The following is a 12835-nucleotide window of genomic DNA, read 5'->3' as shown; positions in this document are numbered from 1 at the left end:
TTTAGTCTACGACTTTGGGGGACATTATTCAGTTTATATATTAGAGAAATGTGGTCTCTAGGATTCTGCTTACAGGTATGAAGAAATAGCCCCTCCCCAATCTGTACCAGTAGAAACTGGGTTTCCCTCAGCGCTATGCTCCTTGGGGCAGAAACTCAGGCTTCTTGTGACTAGAACCCACCTCCAGATGTGTGTGGGCTCTGTCATGACACTTGTCATCTTCTTTTAGTTCTGTGGGCACAGGGGACTCATTTGCCTGCTTCTCTACCCAGGCCACCCCCACCCTTCACAATCGCTGAGGACTGCACATAGCTTCTACCCTGCCTCTGTCCTTGGAAGGGATCTGCAAAAACGGTGGAGCTGCAGGGGTGGGCCAAGTTTGTACAGCCTCTCAGTCCTCCAGTTTCCCTTTTCTTGTGGTTTATTGAGATGCCGTTGGAGCTTGCCCTTTCTTGGCTTTTCTAGTACTGCCCCAGCTTGTCTTGGTCTGGAGAACCTCACAAGGTTTTCAGCTGACTATTGAGCCTGACCATTTCATCTCCTTAGGAATTCCCTAATGTCCACCTCTGGATATCATAGGAAGAGCCATATGTGTGCAGTAGAGGACCCAGGTACAGAATGGAAATGAGCACCATCTGCACTTTCTGGGGAACCCCTGACTTGGGTCCTACTGTGAGGCCCAGTAAGCAGGAGCTCTGCGGGAGGAGGGGTAGTCAGGCCTCTGCACTAGGGATCAGACGACCATCAAGGATTCTGTGCAGGTGTGGTGGGAGATGTGGAGGAGACTGCAGCATCTCAAACCCTTGGCTCTCTCTCTTCCCATCTGTTCCACTCACTGAGGGCATTAAGGACTGGGAATTGGATCTGCTGAGATAAACAGAGGAATCAAATTTAGATGGAAGGAGCCACTGGCTAGCACTGGGAGTTTATATAAACTGCCTTGGTCACTGTTGTAGCCCCAACCCTCGGCAAAGAGGCAGAACAATGACTTCTATGACTGTACTGACGTTCTTAAACATTGGAGCTGGTTAATCATATTCAATTGTTTGATACCTCCTCATTTTGAAAGCATACCTGAGTATGCTCTATAAAAGTAGAAATGAAAGAAAAACATTAAGCAACCATCAAAAACCATGCCTTGTCACACCGACATGAAGCTACCAGTGATCCCAGAATCTGCTGATCTGAATCACATGTCCCATTCAGAATCTCTGAGTGATAGCACATGTCCCTCTGAGTCTACCATTAAGGGCGTTGTGAGTCTGTTTCTGTGACTCCTCACTGTGACTTAGTGGTTGAGCAGGTCTTGACCCAGGAAACCGCTGGCTAGTCCAGCTAATGACGGCAGTAGAATATAATGCTTAGGAACATGGGCTCAGCTTGGATTCGCTTCTGTTTAAGACCTGGTTTCATCACTTAAAGGCCATGTGATTTAACTTCTTAGATCCTGAGCTTTCTTAACTATAAAATAGAGGAATACCAGGTGGTCGTGCAGTGGTAATGCAGCTGGACTCACATGGGAAAAGTCTTGGGTTCATGTCCTGGCGCTTCCCTGAGCATGCCAGCTGCACACAACTGCACGCACGTGTGCCTGTGATCCAGGACTGCTGAGATTGGAAGTGGATTGCAGTGTAGGGACCCTGTTGGTAGTGTCTTCCTCTCTGTCTGTCTGTCTCTCTGTCCCTCTCTGTCTTTCTTTCTCATGGAAACAATGAATAAGTAAACTTTAAAAAAAAAATACTCTGAGAGGAGCTTTTTAGGAACAACAACAAAAACAATACAAAAACAAGAAAAAAAAGAGGAAGACTCTACCTCATAAGATTGCTATCAGGAGAAACTGAGATCATGAATGACTTAGATCATAACAGAAAGTGTTCCACAAATGTTGATAGTATTGTTGTTACCTTTGTTAGGCAGGCTAATAATTGTTATCTAACATCATAATTTTTTTTTTTTTACAACCAGAAAGAATTGATTGCTTTTGTTGTATTGATTTCTGGAGCCGGGTCCCACATGACTGATCCCAGTGGTCCCAGTTCAATTCCTGGTCCCAGTGGGTTGGAAGACACACCAAGTGTGTTTGCATGCATGTCTCAAACCCTGATGGGATGGAGAAAGGAAGGGAAAAGTATTGCCGTATGACCATGCCCTGTTGGGAGGTTCTCTCTCTCTCTGCCCCTCTCTCCTTCTCTGGCAAGTGCACACACCCTGTGGCAATTAGAAAAATTTTAAAGGAAAAAACACACTGTCCAACTGCTTCCTTCCGATACTGAGTCAGGCTCCCCTGATACGGAAGATGCTCATTTATGAAGACACCTTAATGAGCTAACATGGACAGGCAGGAGTTAGAACAAAAATAACGATTATGTAAGTGGATGAAGTAACCAGGACAGAAAACTTTTCCCAGAATAGAGAGCATTCCTTTGTAAGATAGGGACATACACATAATAAAACCAGAAGCAACATGTTTTTTGGTTGTGCAAACAAAGCTAATGTGAAAAAAAAAGTTTGCTATTTAAACTATTGGCAAACACAACACTGATTTTTTCACTAAGATAAGTTTCCAGTTTCTGGATAATTCACATTTTACTTTACTTTGGGTATAATTTAAAATGTGGCAAGAAAAAAAAAATAAACACAGCAACAACATACTTTGTAACTGTTCCCAGTCTGATTTAAAAATATTCCCTTAATAACAGCTTTCAACCTTTTTAATAAAATCTTTTCTCATGAAAACAAGCATAAGATGGAGTTCCCAAATGAAAATATATCAAGAGAAATAGCTTGGTGGTATGTTTTTCTTTTATTATCGAATCCTAGAAATTGTAATTTTCATATGAAAAATCCTGTTGTTGGGACCAGCAGATGGCAGAATGATTACGACACTAGATTCCCACATGGCTGACTGCAATTCAAGTCCTGGACCTGGTGACTTGAAACTCACATCATGCATGCCCAAAATTCCAAGAGGAGAATGGAGGAGAAGGGACTGCAGCATGGTCATCCCCCCGCCGCCGCCCCCACCCCCCGGGGGGATGATTTCTCACTTTCTATCTCTCTGTCTCTCCAGTGGGTGCACACCCCCTATAGGAAATTCCCAAAAAAAAAAAAAAAAAGAAAAAAAAAAAAAGAAACCCTATTGTTTCTTAAAGTGGGCTTCCTGGGTCATATGGCAGCTCTACTTTTAGTTTTTTGAGGCACCCCTATACTGTTTTCCATAATGGCTATACTTACTTACATTCTTAGGATGTAAAAGAGTGGCCCTTTCTCAGCATCCTCCCCAACATTTGTTGTTACCTTTTTTTTTTTTCCCCTAGTTTTCTTGCCTTAGGGCACGTGCACTCACTAGAGAGGGAAAGTGAGGAATCAGCCCCCAAGGAAGATGGCCACACCACAGTTCTCTCACGTCCATTCTCCTCCTGGGATTTTGAGCATCCATTTCCATGCAGCAGGCGTGATTTTCAAGCCTCCAGGTCTGGGACTCAAACTGTGGTTGGCCATGTTTCATTGAACTATTTTGTTGCACACTAAAAAATCAGTGTAATTGTACCTCCACAAATATGTTTATTACATGTTGATTTTTAAAATGAGGATAAATGGGACCAGCAGGTGGTGTACTGGCTATATCTCTGGACTCCCACGTAGCCTACCGCGGTTTGAGTCCCGGACCTGGTGGCTTAAACTCACACTGGGCACATATGTGTGCATGCCCAAGATCCCAAGAAGAAAATGGAGGAGAAGGGATTGCGTTGTGGCCATCCCCCCTAGGGGGTGATTTCTTGCTTTCTGTCTGTCTTTCTGGCAAGCGAATGTGCCCTATAGCAAAAACCTCTCTAAGAAAAAAAAATGAGGATAAACAATATCCTACAAAATTTCCTTTTATGAAGTAATACATCTTGCTCATAGTTAAAATAACAATTCATGAGAGAACATTTGTTTAAATATTGTATTATATTTTTAATATGTAAAATAATCCATTGGGGGGCCAGCAGATAGCATAGTGGTTGAGGGCACTAGGCATTCACATGGCCAACTGCAGTTCCAGTCCTGGACCTGGTGACTTGCTTTCTCACCCTCCTCTCCCCCCACCCGCAACTCTGTCCCTCTCTGGTCATTTAAAATATATAAATAAATAAATAAATAAATAAATAAATAAATAAATAAATAAAGTTAAATCAAATAATTATTTAAAAAATAATAATCCATTGGTCCATTCTTATAACTAATTGCCTCGTTGATGGGTAAGGAATGGTTTCAAGGATGGAATTTGAGATTAGCCCCTTTTGGTCACAAGGAATTGATGTGCTTGAAATACGATTGAAGTCCATGAGACATGTTGTATGTAGACACACATAATAGAGTGAGAAATGGACTCAAAGAATTCCGCTCAGGACCAGTGGATGGTGGAATGGTTACATCACTGGAATCCCACATGACTGACCATGATTCAAGTCCTGGACCTGATGGTTTCAAACTCAGTCTGGATGCTTATATGTGCGCGACCAAAATCTCGAGAGGAGAATGGAAGAGAAGGGATTGTGGTGTGGCCATCCCCCCTCGGGGGGTGACTTCTTTTCTGTCTGTCTGTCTGTCTGTCTGTCTCTCTATCCCTGGTGAATGCATGCACCCAATAGCAAAAATCTCTCTCTAAAAAAAAAGAATTCCACTTATAGTACCTGGCTAGGCCTCACAGGACTAAAACTAGAATGTGATTCCGAGGCCTTCACATACCAGGAGTTTGCACATACTTTCTCTGGCTTGGTTGCTGTGGGCCCCTTTGGCATACATTTCTGTTTCTGTTCACTTCTTGGCTTTGTGCCTGTTGTCAGTCTCAACTCCATTGCTTCCTCCTCTTCCCATGTAACTGGATGTGCTCATGACCCCATTTTATTTTTTCTCTCTCTCTGGGTGGACTTTGAGATAGAGTTCCTGTGTTTGCCTGAATCTTCCTTAGCTATCAATTAAAATTTCTGAGAACAAGAATCATATTGCCTCAGCCTGTCCCTTTCTGGGCAAGGATCTGGACGGGTATGTTGGGTAAGTGTCCTTTCTCCTCAAGTCAGATTATTTGGGAAAAGAGAGTTGAGAGGAACCGTAAAGTCCAGAATATGGTGTTTTCTGTAGCAGGAAGCATACTTAAGGCCAGTTCTTCTTGGCACTGTGGCACTGCTATGCTCATGGCTGATCTGTCAGCACAGATTGAGTGAAGGACTGTCATTCTTTACACACAGGGGTCTGAAGAACCGAAACTGAAGTGGGAGCACATCACAACCCTTGTTGCAAGCCTCCGAGAATTTGTAAGATCCACGGACCGAAAAATCATTGCCACCACACTGTCCAAGCTGAAATTGGAGCTGGACTTCGACAGCCACGGCATTAGCCAAGTGCAGGTGGTTCTCTTTGGTTTTCAAGATGCTGTAAGTATTTTATTATATATTGCCAAGGTTTTCCCACAAACTCAAGCTTACATTGGTCAGAAAATTAGGATCAGACATATGTTCTGTTTCCTTTCCTTTCCTTAACAATTTCAGTGAACTTTCCTCTTTGGATGATGAATGTAAGATCTTTGCCCATCTGTGCACTTCTGTGGGTCAGATTTGTTGTTTTGTTATTTTTGTAAAGTTAAATACACATAACGCTGAATCACAACGGAAAATAGCAATATGCCAACATCTCCCATAGCTGATCTTTGTTCTTATGAAACCGTGTAGTGGCTGACTTCATTTTGATGACTTTACAAACATGTACTTTAGTTGTACACTTTCTAATGCTGCATGAGAAATGCCATCTAGTGGCCACTGAGGAAAATTTCATAGAACAGATCGGAATGGTCACAGCCAAATAAGAACAGTACTGGTTTTTTTTTTTTTTCAGTTTTCTCTGATTTTCATACAGAATAGTCTTAATATGTTTATTTATTTTACAAATATCCACTATGTCCTAGCCAAAAATGTGCCTCAGTGTACATGTTATTATTGAATGAAAATTAATTCATATGATCTAGTGAGAGATTTCTGAGAATTCTTCTAAAATGAGTTGCTATGCAACACAAACTAAAAGCCCGTCTACTGAAAGCCTGATTCCAAACATTCTGGATTATTCTTGGAAAAGATTTATCTGTGGAACTTTATGCCAAAAAATCTGTAACCCATTCCCATTAGACCTTTTATAGGGTATGAGAGACTGAAATAAGAGGGTTCTTGATGGTCTTGCTGTAAATATGGAAGCACTTTATATGATTTTATTTAAAGTTCAAAAATTAACTTATACCTATTGTGATTATTGTACCTGTGTAGAAGTGTCTTTACAGCTTCATTTAGAACATCCAATGATCCCCAATTTAAAACCAAATCATAATCCTTCTCTCAGACACTGTGTAAGCCACTTGGTCTTCATACTATGTTATGGACAGGGAGAAAAGTCCTAACTTGGGTGGACGTCATAGGAAATGAAAGCAACTGGAAAAACCCATCGCTGGTATTAAATGCTAAAGTCATGCTTACACTGCAACTAGGGAAACCCAACCATCTGCAAATAAAATGAAATCATTTAGCTAATTAGCACTTGCCCACACATTTGGCTTCCAGTCTTTCTAGACTTCGCTTCCAACTTCTGTTGGAAAGTAAATTGGCTTTAGAATTCAGATTGAGAGCTATTTAGCTGTAATCTTGGGCCTTAGGCCCAGGTCAGACACACACACACACACACACACACACACACACACGCACACACCCCTGTTCCTGCTCACTCACTGTCTAGGATGTAGGATAGGAATGAACAAAGAATGGACCCTCTGTCATATACTATGTAATGAAGAGCCATGAGGAGCAGGCCACACATGTCTTCTACCACTTGTGTGATTCATGAGAGGAATATTCTGGTTTACTAAGTGCTATACCCATTAGTCAAATAAGCAAGTAATTCCTTTAAAGAAAAAAGGTATAAGGATAAACTCAACCTGAATGGATTTCCTAGGATGAATGGGAACCTAGCAATGGTTTACTTCCTCGCAAGTAACTATGAAGAGGAAGTCCTCATCAGACCCCTTCTATACTGAGGATTGCTGAAGATGGACCAAGGGCAGGAATGTCACCTGGAGTCCCACTCTCGGCATAGGTTTGCAGACAGGTCACCACCTCCCATCTTCCTCTGAATCTGAAGTCTCACACTAGTGTCCTGTTGGGGGAAACACCTCTTTTCTTTCCTTTTTTTTTTTTTAGAGGTTTTTGCTATAGGGCATGTGCACTTTCCAGAAAGACAGAGACAGAGAGATAGAAAGCAAGAAATCACCCCCCAGGGGGGATGGCCATGTCACAATCCATTCTCCCCTCGGAATCTTGGGCACGTATGTACACGCGCCTGGCATGAGTTTAAGCCACCAGGTCCGGGACTTGAACCGCAGTCAGCTACATGGGAATTCAGCAACATAGCCATTACGCTAACTGCTGGTCCCATCTTTTCTTAGAGGCCTGTGCCAACCAGCAAGTAATAGAGTGATCCAAATTTTAAATGAGCTTCTCTCAGCCTTTTGACAAAAGATTGTTTTTGAAAAGGTAATGCATGGGACCAGCAGTTAGCATAATGGCTATGTCACTAGACTCCCATGTAGTTGACTGCAGTTCGAGTCCTGGACCCGATGACTTAAACTCACGCCAGGTGCGTGTGCGTGCGTGCCCAAGATCCCAAGAGGAGAATGGAGGCGAAGGGATTGCTGCGTGGCCATCCCCACTGGGGGGTGATTTCTCACTTTCTGTCTCTCTGTCTCTGTCTGTCTGTCTGGCAAGCACACGTGCCCTATAGCAAAAACCTCTCCAAAAAAAAAAGAAAGAAAAGACAATGCACATGATCTATACACACGGTGGACTGTTATTCAGCTTGAAAAAGGATGGGTAAGCTGTGTAGCCTAGTGGTTGAGGGAACTAGATCCCACATGGCCAACTAAGCAAATGTGCCTACACGTCCAAAATACAAACGGGACATGGAGATGGAGGAGAAGGGATTACAGTGTGGCTATACTCCACTGGGGGTGCTTATTCCCTCTCCCTCTCTTTTTCTGTCTCTGACAACTACGTGTGCCCGCTGGCAATTAAAGAAAAGAAAAAGTCTGGAAATTCTGACACAAGCTACAACGTGGATGAAACTTCAGGACATTATGCTTATTAACATAAGGCAAACAGGGGCCAGCAGTTGGCCAAATGCTGCATGATTCCACTTATACGAGGTGCTTATAAAAGTCAAATTTATGAGACAGCAAATAGAATTGGGAGGGGAGGAGATGGATGCTGGTGATGGCACCACACCAACATGAGTGTACTTAATGCCACGCACTGTACACTTGAAAACATTTAAGGTGGTAAATTTTGTTATATGTACTTTACCACAACTGTAAGGCGGGGAAAAAAGACAAAAAGGTAGCATGCGTATCTATTTCAGTGTCTATTTGAATGTGTGGGGCCAACCGGTGGTGTGAGGGTAAAGCAGCTGGATCCCACATGGCTGACAGTACAATCCCACACCTGGCAGCTTGAAAGCACATGCCAGCCATGTGTGTGCATCCCCAAAATCCAGAGAGGAGGGAGAGATGGAAAAGAAGGGAGTGCAGCGTGGCTGTCCCTCTTGGGGGATGCTTTCTTAACTTTCTCTCTCTTTTCTCTCTCTCTTATAAGTGCATATATGCTCTATAGCAAATTTTTAAAAAAAGAGTATGAAGTATTATTGGTCATGGGACCACTTGGGGGCCCAACAGTAATGCACTGCTCAATCTAAGTGGAAGATTGTGGGGTTTGTTCCCTAATCAACCTGTACATGCTGGGTGAGTTGCCCATGACTGGCTGACCGGGAAGGTGAGGGGAGATTGAGAGATGGGACTCTGTTGGGAATACTCGTTTTACCCTCTCTCTTTGTCTGTTTCTTACTCTCATAAAAGAAACAAATAAACAAACTGAAAAAAAAAATTACTGGTCACTAAAAATGATATCCTTATAACAGAGATTTTAAATGTGAGCGGGCTTTTTGGAATATTGCAGCAGATCACTCCTCTGTTTACAGAGACGTAACCAACTGGGAATGAAACAGGGCCTGCATTGTGCGAACCTGCATGTAGTGTGGAAATGCTAATTTCCTCCTTTACCTGCTTTTCCAAATCACCAGAGTACGCTGAACCACTTGACTGTATTAAATGGCAGAGTCAAATCATTAAAGAACAATGTTTATTTTTATTTAAAGTCCCTTGTACTCTCTTCCTTCTTTTCTCCCACTTGTTCTGCAGACATCATAAAAGCTAGATGCTGCAAATTCTGGACCCCAAAGAAGTGACGTTCTTATTTAACCAGACTGTCTTTCATTGGATTCACTAAACTTTAATTTGAAGTGGCAGTATTTTGGGGGAGGGAGGTGGGTGTGCCATTAGGAGTGTGTGCTTGCCAAAGAGAGAGACAGTGAGAAAGAAAGTGAGAAATCACCCCCTGGGAGAATGGTCATGTCGCAATCCCTTCACCTTTATCCACCTCTCGGGATTTTGGGCACACATGTGCACATGCCCGGTGTGCTTTTCAAGTGGCCAGATCCAGAACACAAACCACGATTGGCCACATGGGAACTGAGTGCCTTAACCACTACTCCACCTGCTGGCCCCATGATAATTTTTATTTGTTTTTCAATGACGTAAAGAAATTATTTATAATTCAAGCTCAAGAAAACTTTTAGTTATTTTTAATTTTATTTTTAGAGAGACTTTTGCAATGGGGCATGTGTGCTTGTTGGAGAGACAGAAGTACAGAAAACAAGAAATCATCTCTCAGAGGAGATGACCTTACCACAGTCACTTCTCCTCCATTCTCCTTTTGGGATTTTGGGCATGCACACTCACCCAGTGTGAGTTTTAAGCTGCCAGTTTTGGGACTCAAACCGTGGTTGACTGTGTGGGATTCTAGTGACGTAACCATTCTGCCATCTGCTGGTGCCATCTTTTAGTTATTTTTGAAGGTAGAGCTTCATCCAAGTGCTTGGATCCCCACTAGGTTATTTGCAATTAAAAATTAAAATGGGGAAGCCAGCAGGTGATATGGTGGTTAAGGTACCAATGACAGTTTGAGTCCCAGACCTGATGGCTTAAAAATCATGCCGGGTGTGTGTGCATGCCCAAGATCCCAAGAAAAGAATGGAGGAGAAGGGATTGTGGTGTGGCTATCCTTCCACAGGGTAATTTCTCACTTTTTCTCTCTCTGTCTCTCTCTCCAGTATGCATGCATCCTAAGGCAAAAACCTAAAAAATTTTAAAAAATAAATAGAGCCTAGCTCTATGGTACAGTCAGTAGTGTACTGACTGTAATGCTAGAGGCCACATGGCCAGCTGTGGGTTTGGATCCCTGGCCAGTCAACCCAAAACATGCCAGGCATGTGTACGTATCCTAGGTCCTGACAAGCTGGAGGCTTAGGGGAAAAAGATGTCAGCATGACCAGACCCTGTGAAGGGTGCCTCCCCTCTTCCTCATGCATGTGCACATATTCTCTGTCATGAATAAAATAAACGTTTTTCCCCATAGGGTACATGTGCTCACTTGAGAGCAACAGAGAGAGAGAGTAGGAAGGAAAGTGAGAATTCACTCACCAGGGGGATGGCAACGCCACAATCCTTTCTCCTCCATTCTCCTCCTGGGATCTTGGGCACGCTCACACACATGCTGGGCATAATTTTTGAGCCTCCAGGTTCAGGACTTGAACTGGGGTTGGCCATGTGGAAGTCCAGCACTTTAACTACTACACTACCTGCTGGACTCAAAATAAATAAACCTTTGAAAGTTAAACTAGACTGGGACCAGCAGATGGCATAATGGCTAAATCGCTGGACTCCCATGTAGTCAACCACGGTTTGAGTCCTGGACCCAGTTGCTTAAACTCATGCCGGGCGTGTGTGCATGTATGCCCAAGATCCCGAGAGGAGAAGGGATTGTGGCATGGCCATCCCCCCCAGGGGGTTGATTTCTCGCTTTCTGTCTCTCTCTGTCTTTGTGGTGAGCACACGTTCCCTATAGCAAAAAAACTCTCAATAAATAAATAAATAAATAAATAAATAAATAAATAAATAAAGTTAAACAAGACCAAATGTACCCTGGCATGATCATTACAGGATTGTATACGAATATTGAAACATCTTGTGGTACCCTATAAAAAGTATAATTATTGTGTGTCAATAATAAAATAGGCTAAGTATCCCTCTCTTTCTCCAGGTCAACAAAGTGCTTCGGAATCATAACATCAAGCCACACTGGATGTTTGCCTTAGACAGTATTATCCGCAAGGCAGTACAGACGGCTATCACCATTCTGGTTCCAGGTCAGACATCGTTAATTACTCTGCAAATATTTAATGCTTGTGTATTTTAAATTACTGTTCATCTGTCATTTCTGATATCTCCTTCATGCTTTTTTAAGACCATGGTAGCATTTTTTTTTAATCTTTTCCAAGTTACTAAATAACATTTAACTAGTACATATAGTCTGAGTAATGATACAGGAAGCAAAATATTTGCTAGGAGAGAGGAAGACTTGCTTACTTACCTTTGAAGAGCAAGTTTGGATATGAAGAGAAAGAAAATTATACAGGTACCCAATTAAATAGGCATTTCAATTTACAGATCTCTGTGCCCACTAGACACACCACTATGCCATCTTTTACCAGTGGTTCCCAAATCTGCTAGTCCACTGAGTAATGTCAAACTCAAATTCCTGCTTTTAGACCCTATCTCAGACTCAATGAGTTAGAATCTTCTGGGGAGAAAAGCCCTGGAACCTAATTTAGTTAGACTTCATTCTTTTAGAGCATTTTTAAGTGTACATCAAAATGGAGAGGAAGGTATGCAATTTCTAATGTACCCTTTGCACCCCAAATTACCGAGCCTCCCCCATTATCAGTGTATCTTTTTATTTATACCTGGTGAGCCTGTATGGGCACACACCATTGTCACCCGAAGTCCATCGTTCACTCTTGTTATGGTATAGTCTGTGGGTTTAACAAATGTATGATGACACATGTTCACCCTTATAGCATCTTGCAAAATATTTTCACAGTCCTTAAGATCCCCTGTGCTCCAACTGCAGGAATCTGATTTTAATACCTCTTTCAGGTCATTTTGATGCACACTCTGTTTGGAGATCACAGGTCTAAACACAGCCCCAGCTCTACTGGCTGTGAAATACAAAAGGGGTAGTGTTGATAAAACAAGGCTTTATAGAGTAAGGAGTATATTTATACTCTGAGGCATAACCTTTTAAGTGTTTTTTTTTTGGGGGGGGGTGTTGGGGGAGATTTTTTGGAGAAGTTTTTGCTATAAGGTGCATGCGCTCACCAAGAAATCACCCCCCAGGGGAATGGCCACACCGCAGTCCCTTCTCCTCCATTCTCCTCTCGGGATCTTAGGCACACATATTCATGCACCCACTGTGAGTTTTAAGCCACCGGGTCTGGGACTCGAATGGCTGTCGACTACATGGGAGTCCAGCAACATAGCCATTATGCTAACTGCTGGTCCCTGAAGTGTTTTAATAGTCTATCCATTAATTAAAAACATAAGCAAAGCTCTTTCACCCTGTGTGTTTGTATGTGTATAGGGGTGGGGGATGGGTAGGTAGTTATAGATAGATTTATATCTACAGATTAGAAACATTTTCTCTTGCACTATTGGGTCATTGTGAAAGTCATGATGCCAAATGGCAGGTGGCGTGGTGGTTAAAGGTGCTGGACTCCCATATGGCCTACTGCAGTTCAAGTCTCGGACCTGGTAGTTTGCTTTCTCACTTTCTCTCTCTCTCTCTCAGTCTCTCTCTGCCTCTTTCTG

The 12835-nt window shown here is 42.6% G+C and overlaps 1 protein-coding gene across 1 annotated transcript in view; it reads left to right on the top strand.

The window, feature by feature from the left end:
• MAP3K5 (mitogen-activated protein kinase kinase kinase 5) overlaps positions 1-12835 on the top strand; it is a gene marked incomplete at its 5' end in the record, with an annotated part of 263294 nt that overhangs the window by 226386 nt on the left and 24073 nt on the right. Inside the window, 2 exons of the mRNA XM_027770250.1 lie at positions 5232-5417; positions 11229-11334. Of these exons, the coding sequence (XP_027626051.1) occupies positions 5232-5417; positions 11229-11334 (292 nt within the window). The remainder of the gene's footprint in view (positions 1-5231; positions 5418-11228; positions 11335-12835) is intronic.

This window comes from Tupaia chinensis, unplaced genomic scaffold, assembly GCF_000334495.1.
Source record: "Tupaia chinensis unplaced genomic scaffold, TupChi_1.0 Scaffold000117_2, whole genome shotgun sequence".
NCBI lineage: Eukaryota > Metazoa > Chordata > Mammalia > Scandentia > Tupaiidae > Tupaia > Tupaia belangeri.
This window is presented reverse-complemented; position numbering and strand designations above follow the sequence as displayed.